The 14,480-nt window shown below is 40.5% G+C and overlaps 1 protein-coding gene across 1 annotated transcript in view; it reads right to left on the bottom strand.

Moving 5' to 3' along the window:
* Positions 1-14,480, bottom strand: part of NRAP (nebulin related anchoring protein) — a 63,590-nt gene that overhangs the window by 22,880 nt on the left and 26,230 nt on the right. The window contains exons 19-28 of the mRNA XM_081863017.1: positions 13,425-13,622; positions 12,590-12,694; positions 10,933-11,031; positions 9,370-9,474; positions 8,522-8,629; positions 5,906-6,217; positions 4,228-4,332; positions 2,868-2,966; positions 1,630-1,734; positions 168-275 (exon numbers count right to left, since the gene is read on the bottom strand). Coding sequence (XP_081719143.1) covers positions 168-275; positions 1,630-1,734; positions 2,868-2,966; positions 4,228-4,332; positions 5,906-6,217; positions 8,522-8,629; positions 9,370-9,474; positions 10,933-11,031; positions 12,590-12,694; positions 13,425-13,622 — 1,344 coding nt within the window. The remainder of the gene's footprint in view (positions 1-167; positions 276-1,629; positions 1,735-2,867; positions 2,967-4,227; positions 4,333-5,905; positions 6,218-8,521; positions 8,630-9,369; positions 9,475-10,932; positions 11,032-12,589; positions 12,695-13,424; positions 13,623-14,480) is intronic.

Here is a 14,480-nt window from a genome sequence, read left to right as displayed (position 1 = left end):
ACACAATTTGTAGAGATCATCAAGAGCTGGTTGTATTTTCTCTTCAAACATAAGACACAGGGTTTTTTTCTGCCTTCCCACTGTCCATGCCAATTGCCCCCTGGAGAATTTTATCAGCTAAGATCTCCCATTTTGTACCAGTCAATATTGCTATTAAATCAACTTACATCACTTATAATCTCAGTGGAAGCCTTTGCTGTCTGGAAAGGAATGGCATCCAGTTTCAGTTTATAACCCCCATCTTGCATCTTCTTCCAGGATTCCTTGTAGCAAATCTGTTTTAAGACAGTAAATCGGAACAGTGTGAAGCTCTTTCCCCAATCATATGCATATGAACCTATGCCGAGAAAGAAACCTGCATTAATTTCCTTGTTCCTAGTTTTGGCAAATATACCTTTAGGCTCATCTTGTGCACTTCAGGGTCACAGCTCTCTTCCAACGCTGCACTTCACTGATGACAGTGTGCTGGATCCAGGCCCAGTTATTTGAACTAAGGTTACAATGAAATCAATAGGGCAAATGCCTTAAGCTCTACTGGTTTCTATGGGAACCCAAGTCCAACTATGTTCGTCTGGATTTAATCCAGTAAGTTTAAACGGAAAAATCAGGGATACAACCCACCGAGTTATAATTCCATGACTCCATCTGCAGGCAGCAACACATGGAGGCCATATTTTCAGAGAGCACTTGCCTTCAGCAGCGGCAGTTGCTTTTTCTTTTGTGCATCATTTTGCTGCTACCACCAGAGGCAGTGGCAATAATATGGATGTTTTCTTAAACAAAGTACTTCAGATGCAGTACTGTTCCAAGGCATCATGGGGGGGGGGGGGTAATGGCAGCCGGACACTAACGGAAATGGTAATTGCCAGTGTTCATATGGGGGCACAAATGTTCGTGTCAGCTGCCATTTCCCTCCCCACAATGGCCCAGAATGATGCTGTATCAGAAGCATCCTGACGTAAAGAAAATGGTGGCCGGTCACTGATGCTGCATATAAAGTTACAGATAGGTAGCCGTGTTGGTCTGCCATAGTCAAAACAAAACAAATTCCTTCCAGTAGCACCTTAAAGACCAACTAAGTCAGTTCTTGGTATGAGCTTTCGTGTGCATGCACACGAAAGCTCATACCAAGAACTGACTTAGTTGGTCTTTAAGGTGCTACTGGAAGGAATTTGTTTTGCTGCATATAAAGAAAATGAAGTAATCCCTCTCCCTATGAACCTGTCAGCAAAATTTTCCACTATACCCCACCCCATTTATTCTCTGACTCAGATAAAGATTGGTAAAATTCTTTTTTCAGCAGTTTTCACCTCAGCCCTAGTTGCTCAGCTCTTCTGCGTCTTCCTAGCAAGTCTTTTTAGACCAAGTCACAGAACCTATAACACAAACCTGTGCTGCCTTTCCTAAAAGTAAAGGAGGAAACTAAGGCATATGGGCATGGGATAATGCTTCAATGACAGTCATTGCATGCGGGCTGAGATAGTCTTAACATGATCGCTCTCAGGATGCAGAAATCCAAATGCATTGTTATCAATTCCAGCTATGATGAGTGTAAAGAAGTCTCCAAGAACAATATGTTATTGAAAGAAATGGTGTCACTGCAAGACACGGCACAAAATGAAATCTCACCTCGCTGATATTCACAGCATTTTGTTTAGCTTGAAAGATCTCAGGAAGTTCTGCCGTTTGGGTGTAATGATGTTTTACATTCTCTCCGTGTTCCTTATATATCCTCTGCAAAATACGAAAAATACCGTATAGGACGCTTGCTACATATGCCACAGTGGTTCACACAGACCACTAAAAAGTTATCTTATGTAAAACAATTCTTACTACAATTACTGAAATTATTTGAAGGATCAGCTCTCCCAAATGAAGCTGTCTGAGCAATTTGATCTTAGCAGAGCCCCACACCCATAATAATAATAATAATAATAATAATAATAATAATACTTTATTATTTATACCCCACCCATATTAAGTAAATTATTAAATAAGTAACACAGTAGTGGTGTTTAATACTACAAGATAAGGCATTCCCCAACATGCAATTGTCCTCAGGCATGGCCATGCCTATGACCACATGGGAATAATTCTCTATGAAGCAGACCACACATTTTCATAGGGTGGAATCCACTTGGTGCCCTTGCACTCACAAAAGCAGTGGCACCCACCAAAGACTATTAGAAGAGAATAGAGAAGATGCAATGTTGGCAGAGTCCTCCTCCCCACTGCAGAATCCAACTTCCCCTGAAAAATGCCTTCAGATAGTTGGTGAACCCTCTAGAACAGGATGGAAGGTGGAATGAGAGGCTGCATGGGGGAATCCATAGATATCACCACCCCTTCATTAGCCAATACCTCTGATGAATCAAAACTCTGTCCATCAGCACAAGGGAACTTACTGGATCCCATTCTCATTGGCTTGAATGAGTGTGAACTCGACTGCTGGAATGAATTTTTTAATACCCAGTTTGAGGATATTATTTATTCTGATTTTTTGGTTTAAATTTGGAACCTCCCAAAAGAAAACAATACAGCACTGGTCCAATTACAGATTGCAAATATTCTAATTCACTGATATAAAATGTTATCAGTCAGAATACAGTTGAAAATGCATCTGTAAAAAAGTTCATTTATGTTAAATGTTCTATACAAGGGTTTCTCGTTGGGCTCTGTGGAGAATGGAAGGTTTCCATTCTGATTAAAAGTGGCCTTTGTAAGGTTCATCTGATTAGAACACAAATTTCTTGGTTCCTAGGAATGATCTCAGTGACAGGGAGTGAAAAAGAAAGCCTATGTTTCAATGAGGTCGTTCAAAGAGGATACCACTCTTATAATCATAATGTATATACATTATAACTTACATCCACAGCCTGGTTATAACTAATTCTAGCCTGGATCATCTCAGGAGTGTCTTTAATACTGGTAAACTTCAAAGCATATGGATGCTGACGGTACTTCTTCTGTTGAGCAGAAAAAGATCAAAGCTGTGAATTTTGTGCTGCTCTTTCATGCTATTTGAAAGAAAAAAAATCATAGGTTGCTTGAGATTAGAGTGAATTTGTGAACATAATTATTATTCCTCTTTCCTTAGCTTCATCTCCTAGGAACTTTCAGATTAATATTTGTTTCCATTTAACAATAACCTTTACCTATTAATCCTTAAAAGAAATCTCACTTAAATTTAAGGAAAATATTTCAAGATGATCTTTGCCTACTAAAATACCCAAGGTTCCATGACTGGAAAATCTTTTTCAAATGGCCTGAAACACAAAACAGCATTTTGTATTAACAGGGTCTTCTGGAGGCAAAATAATTCAACAATAGGAGGCAAAACAGCAACATTTCCCAGGAGCTGTCATTCAGGTGTTGAAAATGCAGTGTCCTTGTAAAAGAAGCGCTACATCAAGGGAAGATGCAAGGGGCATGCTTTCATGGGAAACTGAAGCCAGTAATGAACAATATTTTCAGAGAGTTGAACTCAAGTGGGTATGACAGAGGCTCTGACTCCTATCTGTGGCATATGCATTTTGAACGTGCACTTTCATTTCTTTTGCGCCACCATGGCTAAAACACTATAAACTTCCTACAAGACCTATGTTCAGACTGAGACATTGATATACTTCTTATTGTACCATCTTCACCTCTCTGTATTCAATCTGAGTGTGCATAAAGGCCTTCTTAGCATAATTAATATAATTGTCAGTGATGGGACCCTTTAGAATCTCAGAGGCTCTAACTGTGGATGATGCAATTTAATTGTGTTCAAAATCATCACCAAGCTGCATTGTTGCTCTTTGTTGAAGTGTGTGTGTGTGTGTGTGTGTGTGTGTGTGTAAGAGAGAGAGAGAGAGGGGGAGAGAGAGACCTGGTTAAAAGTAGGTTCTCTGTGCCTATAAGTACACCTTATATGGCTTTTTCTTGATTCACTTCATTAAAAAACCTAAGCTAGTGGGGTAGCAATTGAGCATTGTTTGATTGTCATTATTATTCATGATATCATTTGTCACCTACTTTGTTTTTGCAAAGGCTATATGGACTCCTACTGTTTTGTGTTTGGTATCTGGCTTCCCTCTAATTACGAGTCCTATTCCTGGTTTTGAGGGCTTTCATGTGGGATGCCTTTTTCTTTTCCCCCTTTGAGTGGAAATTATTTTAATTTTATACAGACATTTTGCACGCATTATGCGGCAAGTTTTGTTATGTGCTGTCATGAAATCTCACCTCACTAATGAGTTCTCCTGCCTTCTTAGCTTGCTTCACATTTAATGACCCAGTGGTGATCCATCCGACGCCTTTCATCCAGTTCAAATCTGCTCTGTATCGGTTCTGACAAAAGGAAAAGAAAAATGCCCCATTGTTGCTGCTCGCACATTTAAAATGCCACCTAAAGAATTCACACATCAGAACACCAGCTGAGCCAAATTAGTGACTGCTTTTGTTTTATCCACTTCTTTGCAGTTGTGGGTAGAAATGGGAGTGGGGGGCGGGTTAAGAAAAGAGATGGTGATATCACCAACAGCAAACATTTCTGCTATAAGATTTAAAAGAAAAGGTTTTTCAAAAGCTTTATTTTTTTATATTAAAAAACCCTCCTGTTATAGCTTGCTAATGGTTTGTGGTTAAATCAACACTGCAGGGATATTGAGTACTAAAAACAGTGCAGGAATGTTCTGGAAGATTTCTCATCAGACATTCCACTCTTTCCTGTGCATGTTTACTTGTAAGTAAGTCCCGCTTGGTCCAATGAGACTATTCCCATGTAACCGCAGACATGATTGCAGCCCTAAGGTGGATGGTAGACATTTGCCAGAACTTGTGATGTGTGACAACATGTAACCACTTATCAAACTTGAGGCATCTCCATAGGCGTGTGTTTGTGGTTTACCTTTATCTTGCACCTATACGGCCAAATATGGGGGAGAAGCATAACATTCCTTTAAACCAGGTGTGTGAAAAGCTGCAGTTGCTTCACAACATCCAGGGCTCCTTCATTTCCTGTTCTAGCGTAACATTATACAAACTGCTGGGTTGGAGGATAAATGCAGTGGAGTCTGGTTCCTCAGAGCAAGCAGGGCACTACCCCACCAACCTCAGCCTGCCCTTAGCCAGTCCCCATCTGCCTGCCTCCTTACAACAACAAGGCAAGAAGGTAGCCCTGGCTGTCACCTTCCTCCTTTGGCCTTGCAGAACTCAGTAGGGAGGGAGATGGGAGCCAACCCACAATAGTTGGCTCCACCTGTCATTGGCTCTGTCTCAGTCGACTGCTGGTTCCCATCTACTATTGGCCTCCCTGTCTTCTGCACTACCAGTTCCAATGGGTACCAACCACCAGTGAACAAATGTAATCACTTTTTTTGTGTGTCTAAAAATGAAAAGGACAGCTTATCTGGTCCTTTGGTCTTTAGCTGGAGCAGAAGGGAAAGGGCAGATTGCTTCAGTCAACCTATCACTGAAATATGCTCCATACTAGCCAAGCTACAAGTATTTTAAATTTCTCTTTAATTTGGAATGTGGCCATTCTTTACCCCGTTATGGCTAACGGCCGCCATGTTTTAAGCTAGTAGTGATTTTGAACTAGACCAGAGTAGGGACTGGCATAGTCTGTGACTCTTTCAAATAATGAAATAATATAGCACAGGACCCTGTGCAACAGTGTTCTTAGCATAATAGTTAACCCGTACTTGACTGTGAATGCGAGTTCTCATTTAAATCACTTAATTTATTTGATTAACCCAGAAAGGCTTTTCCATATGGTGATTTAATTGGTATTTTCTTATGAATATTTTATATTCTTTTATGTAAACTATTTAGAGGTTTTTTTTAAAAAAAAAGTGGTATATAAATCTTAAATAATAAAAATAAAAATAAATAATTAAAATATAGACAATGTGTAACTTACATCACTCTGCAGGTCATATGCCCGCTTTGCCCATTCCACCTTCATATCTGTAGGCAAGGCAGTATAGCGATGAAGAATTGTCTTGTATCCCCTATCAGTGGCCAAATCCTGAGCTTTCTTGGCATGGACAATATTTATCATATCCATGGACACATTATACTGGGTCTTTACATTCTCAAACGCCCTTTTATATTCCAGATCACTCTGCATCTTCGACATATGAAGCGAGTGAGCCATCTGCGAGTCTTCGTTCACACCTTTCACCCCAATCAGCTTTCCTCTCGTCTTTTCATAACTCTCCTTGTATTTTACCTGTTAAAGAAGGGGGGTAGGGAATGGATCATAGGTACAAAGAAAGGTAATAAGCTCAAAGCCATTGTAAGCAACAGCATCGGGTTGAAGTAAACGGAACATTTCAATAAACCGGTTTAATAGGCTACTTCAGAAAAGGCACTTTGGCCTCCTGCAAAACTACTGACAAGCACACTTAATATGTCTAAGTACAACACATCCGTACATCAAAAGCATACTTTTCCCGCTCAACAAAAAGCAGAAAGCAAGTAATAAGGACTAACTTTTATATGTGGTTGAAGTGCACAAAATGAGGATGCTTGCATGCTCTTTTTTAATGTTTCCAAAAGGAGCATCTTTTTCATTTATTGCTTTATCCCAGGGGCAGGGAGCCTTTGTGTTACTTGAAAATGCATCATATGATTTACGTTTTATGTCATTATTAGCACAGTCCTATGCATCTAAGTCCTACTGTGTTCAGCAGGGCTTATTCACACTAGTAAGTTTGTTTAGAACCACAGTCTAAGGTCCTAAACACATTTCTCACTGAATACACTAAGATTCGCTTCCAAGTAAAAATGCATAGTATTGCATCATTAGAGAGTGTTGCACCTTCTTGACTGAACCAGTAGCCCCAAAGAACAAGACACTTGGCAAAGAAACATGTATAGTTCCTTTGTTATTTGGGTTGTCAATTATTTAGCTTGAGGAGACAGCACCGGTCCTACCATTAGGGAGAGTGAGGTAGATGCCTAGAGGGGCAGCTTTTGCACACCATGAAAGGGCAGCACATTTTCAGTGTTTGTTTTTTGTATTATTATTATTTTTTTCTGCATAAGTCATAGCATCTTGGAGTGGTACTGGAAAGTTGCAGATCAAAAGGTCAAGTTGTGCTTTTGAGCACTAGCACAAGCTAAATAAAATGTATTGTTTCAGGTAAAGGTGCAGAGATATGGAGCTCAGGTAATATCTACACTCAGAGGCTTGGGAATCAGATCCTAAGACAGGCTTCCTCAACCTCAACCCTCCAGATGCTTTTTGGCCTACAATTCCCATGATCCCTAGCTAGCAGGACCAGTGGTCAGGGATGATGGGAATTGTAGTCTCAAAAACATCTGGAGGGCCGAGGTTGAGGAAGCCTGTCCTAAGACCTTTCATAGTAGCAAGGGTTTAGTTCTTTCCCTGAATTTTTTCACAGAATTGTGTTTAATGGTAATTCAATAGCTTAGTTTTCTTGCACAATACATTTTTCCACCTGACAATCCTGTGTTTTGAGGGATAAAAGTGTCAATATCTGATAATGTGGGAGACTAAATACTACTTATTGCAGGATGTTGGACTAGTAAGTGGGGCAGCCAGATGAGACTATTGTACTGCTGTACTGGTTGCCAGTAAGCTACTAGGCCAGATTCAAGGTGGTAGGACTAGCATATAAAGCTGTAAATGACATGGGATCCAAGTACTTAAAAGAATACCTTCCCTGATATAAACAATCTCAGCAGGTGAGGCCTTGTTGTTGGTGGTGCCACTGCTGAGTTCTACACAGCTGGCGGTGACCCAAGACAGGGTCTTTTCAGTAGCAGTTCTTTGTGGGATGCCCAGGAAATTTTGTGGATTTTCCAGGGGGGGAAATTAAAACACCCCCATTTACTCTGACCAACAGACACTGCCCCGACAACCCTGAGATCGCTCACTGAGATAATGCTTGTAACTGTTCTGAGATCTTTTGTGTTTGTTTGCTTTATAATTTTCTGTGTCCTGGGCTCTTTCAGAAAGAAGGGTGAGATATAAATCAAATTAATATAAATAAAACGAACAACAGCAACATCTGGAACATACAGCAAGGTCATTTCGGTTGGGGTTTATTTGTTTCGGTCAGTCCTCAGTACTGTGATTTGGAGCTCAGGTAACATAGGTGTGAGGAACCCATGATCAGTCCCAGCAAGCATAGCCAATGGTTAGAGGGAATGACATCTGTATTCCAGCAACATATGGAGTGTCACAGGTCCCCCATCCTTGCTATAGACTACACTACCCTTAAATTAGATCCTAAGACTTGCTCACAGGGGCACACTTTAGCTCCCTAGAGGAACGATGGACCAGATTCAACTAAGCTGCTGCACAAGCAGAAGCCAATGTAACAGGACTTGCCTCCTCTTCCCCCTGCACCATCCCCAGATCTCCTCAGGAGGGTAGAGAGAACCCCCCAGGACAGCGCACAGGGGGAGGAGAGGGGAGATCATTCCAATGCTCACACAGATGGAATGACTGCCTTAGGGTGACACTGAATCCCATCTTGTGTGTTCAACTTGAATCAGTACTCACATCACTTGCCAGGTCCCTCTTTGCTTTGGCTGTCAGGAATGGTATGGCATCAAGATGAAGTTCAAATCCCTTCCCCTTCTGGCTCTCCCAACGACTTTTGTACAGTTTCTAAAAGGATGTTCAATGCCACAATTATTATTTTTGTTACTATGCACCGTTGCCATAACAGTAACACCCAAAGTTTCAAATGGTACCAGAAACCTGTGGCTTCATGAGCTATTAAAAACACACTGGATAAAAGTGTTCTTATTCTAACCTGCATGTTGCCTACTGCTTAAATTTAGGAGTTCCTCCATTAGCGTACCAATACAGTGGTACCTCGGGTTAAGAACTTAATTTGTTCCAGAGGTCCGTTCTTAAACTGAAACTGTTCTTAACCTGAGGTACCACTTTAGCTAATGGGGCCTCCCGCTGCCACCGCACGATTTATGTTCTCATCCTGAAGCAAAGTTCTTAACCCAAGGTACTATTTCTGGGTTAGTGGAGTCTGGAACCTGAAGCGTCTGTAACCCGAGGTACCACTGTATTGCATATGTTAAAGGGCTGAAAGAGCAGTTTAAGGGCATAACTACTATAACACAGAACAAAACAAGCTCAATAGTTATTTCTTCTCCTAAAGCCCCCTGGAAACTGTAGTTATCTGGCAGTGGCTTGCATTCTCAACACTCTTATTAAACTGTAATTCCCAAAATTATTTGTGGGAATCAAAGAAAGTTAAAGTGGTAAAAAACAACAACCACACATTTATAGTATATATGCATTGACCCACTCCTGAGAAAGCATCAATAATTAGCCACAGAATAATTATTTCAATAGCATGAAAGCACAGGATTCCCACCCATCCATACCTCACTGATATTTGCTGCATTTCTTCTGGCTTGTATGAAGAGGGGCTCATCTTTGCTGATGCTGTAATTATGAAGAAAACCCTCTTTTCCTGACCTGTATGCAACCTGTTTAGAAAGGCAGACCAAACAGCATCAGCACTGGGCATATTTGTTTTAAGAAGCAATACGTAACAATTTTCAAAGGTAAACTTCCTGGATACTTACATCCAGTTTGTACCGTATGGTTTGTACTGTCAATGATTTTTTATTTTTTTTAAGTTGCCTCAAAATCAATTTGTTTTAGACTGAACAATTATGGTTGATATCAAAGAATAAAATGAAAAGAAAGATGAAAGAGCATGAGTGCTAAAACACTTGTGAAATGACTGGCTATCTGACTGTGTATTTTACCTCAGTCTGAAACCCTCACTAGACAATAGTTTCACTTAAATTGAGGGTTGTGCCTTTAAAGCACATTTGAAGCACAGTCCACACACACACACGGGCACTGCAGTTTGTTGAGGGTTGCTAGGAACTGTTAACTCTGTGAGAGATAAACTACAGTGCACATAATTATTTAAGAGAAAGAATGTGTTTCAAATGCGCTTTAAACGAATAGTGTGTACACAGACTTAGATTATCTTGTTCAGAACGTTAAGAAGGGATGGCGGCCTACTTCTGCCATTTCCCCAAACACCAAGACAGGGATAGTGAACACTCAGCCCTCCAGATGATGTTGGAGTTCATAGTAACCAATGGTCAGAAAGGGTGGGAGTTGTAGTCCTTGGAGGGCCAATGATTCCCCACCCCTGCTCCGTGGCCTCACTTGTGCTAGCTACTGGATTGTAAGCTATATTATACAGCTACACTACATTGCTAACCTGTACTGGTGAAAGCAATACTGCTCAAACAGTGGTGCGGAGCCTGTGGTGCTCCAGAAGTTGCTAGACTACAACTCATATCAGCACCAGCCAATGATAAGGGATGATGGGACTTGTAGTCCAGCAACGTCTGGAGGACCACAGATTCTCCACTTCTGCACTAAATAAAACACTGATTTCCCTTATTGTGTAAAGGCAAAACATTGGTCTAAGGGGAATGAAACTGGATTATTATTAATAATTATTATTATTATTAAATAAAGTCTAAGCAATGGGAAATATTTTAAAATGAAGCCATGTGCAGACAATCTAATCCAGGTACCACACAAGACAGGCAGTGTATTTTTAATGACAGAAAGAATAGCCTCACTGAGGAAGAACAGCCGCAGAGGTCCATGCAGATGTTCTAAAAGATCCAATTTAGTCTTTTCCTCTCTAGTTAGGTACATGGCCTTTATCACCATAGTATCTGAAACCTGGTCAGCACGCCTCTTGATAACCCTTTGGGTTTAAAGGTTTTCTACCTGCAGAAGTACAGGGAGTTCAAAAAAATCTTAGAAGTACACCTCAAAACTATGTAAAGCAATGACAAATTTCCGTGGCTGGATCCTATTGCTTTTTCAATGGTGGTGCCTGTCCCCAAGAATTACCCGTTTTAATGATAAAGAATCTGTGTGGAGAGAAGGTAAAGTAGGAGACTCACATCACTCTGCAGTTCCTGGCTTTTCTTCGCATGTTTGATCTGGGAACTGTCTGCCACACTTGTGAACTTTAGAGCATCAGCCTTCTGTCTGTACTTTTTCTAATTGAAATGCATTTTTTAAAGAAGATGGTATAGGTAACATTACCACATTTCTCAAAGGTAAAAAAAACTGACAAGTTATGCCTTCCACTTACTCCCAGCACTAGCAACAACAACACAATATTTTCATGTTAAAACCAACTCAGAAATAGAGGCAAGGTTACTCAGATAACACAGTGGTGGAGTATATAAAGTGGAATAACCATTCTGTTTCCCAACTTTTATGCTATCATTTTACACTGATTAATTATTCCCCCCACCCCACCCCAATGGATCATTTTAGCTATTTGGTTTCAACATGAACCAGGTTCTTTTTTTGTCCACACACACATGCCTACTTCACAAGTTGCTTTCAACTAGAGCCAAACCTAACTATGGTTTATAATTCAACAAACAGTACAATGGTACACAGGGCAGAAATCATCGCTGCTTTGCTCCTCGTGCGCTCCTGCTGCACTGCTGGGAGCTAAGCCATGAAAAATGCAGCCCTGAAAAGTTCACAATCGGCATTGCTTTTCAACATCTGTGGCAAATGCTCAACATAACAGAAACCATGTTATTTCTGAATGAGGCCCGAATTTGTTGCTGTCAAAAACACCGTAAGAAGAAGGAAAAGACAGCCTTTTCACAGTAATGTCTGTTGATAAAGAAGAGGCACATTCTTTTGCATACTTCATGTGATTCTCTTGTACTAACAATTCATCAATCAAACACACAACCAACTCCAGGGTATGTGTTACATGCATGCCTCAACTTGGCATTTCTGCAGGGAAAGACCCTGTCTCAGAGCAAACACACCCACTCTTGCCCTGTGATGTTCCCAGCTGAAAATAAGACTGAGATTGATTTATTTTCATTAAAGTGCATAAAGATTTCAAAGAGATGCTCATTATTCCACATTCAAGATGTGGGAGAGAGTGAGGCATATTAGGAACGAGTTGTTTTCAAAAATTATGTTCATCTCTATATGATGTCATACAAAGAATAACAAAATGCCAAGTCCTTGGCTGGAAATAGAAGCATCCAAGGTACGTGTTAGTTTTCAACTGATATACCTTTTATGCAGTTCAGAAATGAAGAATTGTGTCACCTGATCATGGCTGGGTTCAACATTTTTGACAATAAGTATTTATGTGGCAAACCACAGCAGTAGATGTCAATTTGCTTCCTTGCAAGATATTAGATCTGAGCTCAGCTGTTTCTTCCTGCCTCTACTTCAGAATACCTGCATAGCCTGATGTCAAGGATCTATAGTATCAGAGTAAAATCACTGGCAACTTTAAATAAGCCAACCTAGCTCCTATTCCTTCTTTTCACTCTTACATATCTTCTAATTTTCTTCCTTTTAATTTCTGTTTTTCTTTGATAAGTTTGCAGAACTTGTGACCGAAGAAGCCAAACTCAACCCAACAGGCATGTATGACAGTTCTCCGGGGACTTGATAAACCATCCAATTATAATACAGTGCCATAGTTTCAAAATATTTCAGTCTGCTTCCATCTTCCAGGAAGGTCCTGCCAGACTTTATTATACTTAACAGGAAAATCAAGAGACATACCTCACTAATAAGTTCTCCTGCTTTCTTTGCTTGCTCAATATTGAGACTCCCGTCTGCTATCCACCCAACTCCCTTCATCCATGTAAGGTCTGTCTTGTACTGAAGCTGAAGACAAAAGAAAGCTCATTATTTCACATACTGATTAGGTAGGCAGGCAGCAGGGCTAACAATTTGAATAAAATATTAGGGGGGACAGGTAAGCCCCGTCCCATATAATCAACCACAAGACGCAATGAATGCACTCCATTTGAATGGCAATACCCATCTACTTTGGGGATCCCAGCCGCCTCAAATATATTTTGGGGGGGGGGCAAATGGACCTTGGCCACTAGGAGTTGGCTCCTACAGCAGGTAGGCAGATTTAGTTGTATCACAAAAAGACATGATTTTGCCAGCCATGGGTGACAAGTCCTTAAGTTATAGCCTTTACTATTACCTACAAATTCTCTTCCACACAAATACTGATGGCAAGCATTAGAACTCTGCTTAAAGCTGTCTTCCTGCAAAGTCTTTCCACTAAAAGTTAATATCTTCTATTGGACAAAATTTAAATTGGATTGAATTTGACACTTGAGTTATCTGCATATGAGACCCATGGATTGGTTTAATATAATATCTGGCTTGTAATGACAAACAGTTGAGCTACTCGGAAACAATAGTAGCTAACAAGTTGCCCTCCAGATGTTCTTGGACTACAATTTCCTTCATCCCTGCCCAGTGGTCATGCTGGCTGGGGCTAACAGAAACATCTGGAAGGCACCACATTGGCTACCCTTGCAGTCAATAAATTCTGGTAACACCACCGCCATCATCAGCTTTCGACCTTTGCTCCTACCTCACTCTGTAGTCCATAGGCTTTTTTGGCCCACTGTGTCTTTAGGTCTTCTGGAACCACCGTATATTCATGAAATTTCTTCCTATAGTCAAGGTCACTAGCCAGAGTCTGGGCCTTCTTGGCATGTTCCAAGTTTATCATGTCCATTGGTAAGTGGAAATGAGCTTTATTCTTCTCAGATTCTTTTTTATATGCAATCTGGGGAATATCAAAATATTGCATTCAACATTTTACAAAAAGAGTATAGGTGAAAACAGAAAGAGAATAACAGCAACCATCTCTACTATATATCCAACAGTCTTACTCTTTAGAATATAATTGCTGCATACAGATTCATGCTTCCCTGATTGAGGCTTGAAAAGACTGAAGTTCTGCTCCAACCTTTATGCCCTGGTTGTGAATGCTTCTTTCAGATACCTGTAGCGGCTCACTGTTTCTCAGCATCACTTAACATACATTTATCATTGATTATCACTATGTATATAGCATGTAAAATGTTTTATGCTTTATCTCCACACACAAAAATGTGTCGGTGATCACTTTACATTAAAGTTAACAACATAATGATCTTATGTATATAATCTCAGATGTAAATCCCACTGATTTCAATGGGGTTTACAGTCAAGTGCATAGGCACAGAACTGCAAGCCTTGTTTATTTTTAACAAAGATTTCAATGCAGTATTTCTTGGAACTAGGGCCTGGTGCAGAACCAACATTATCAATTTTCTGAACATGCACAAGAGATTAGGAGTGCAAAGTGACCACATGCACTTTCTCCCTCTCCACTCATCTGTGCAAATCTATTCACACTGAGCCAGTGTGGTGTAGTGGTTAAGAGCGGTAGTCTCGTAATCTGGGGAACCGGGTTCACGTCTCCGCTCCTCCATATGCAGCTGCTGGGTGACCTTGGGCCAGTTACACTTCTTTGAAGTCTCTTAGCCCCACTCACCTCACAGAGTGTTTGTTGTGGGGGAGGAAGGGAAAGGAGAATGTTAGCCGCTTGGAGACTCCTTAAAGGGAGTGAAAGGCGGGATATCAAATCCAAACTCTTCTT

Source organism: Podarcis erhardii (genome assembly GCF_964252035.2).
Source record: "Podarcis erhardii genome assembly, chromosome: 5".
NCBI lineage: Eukaryota > Metazoa > Chordata > Lepidosauria > Squamata > Lacertidae > Podarcis > Podarcis erhardii.
Note: the sequence above shows the minus strand (reverse complement) of the source record. Positions and strands in the feature narration are given on the sequence as shown.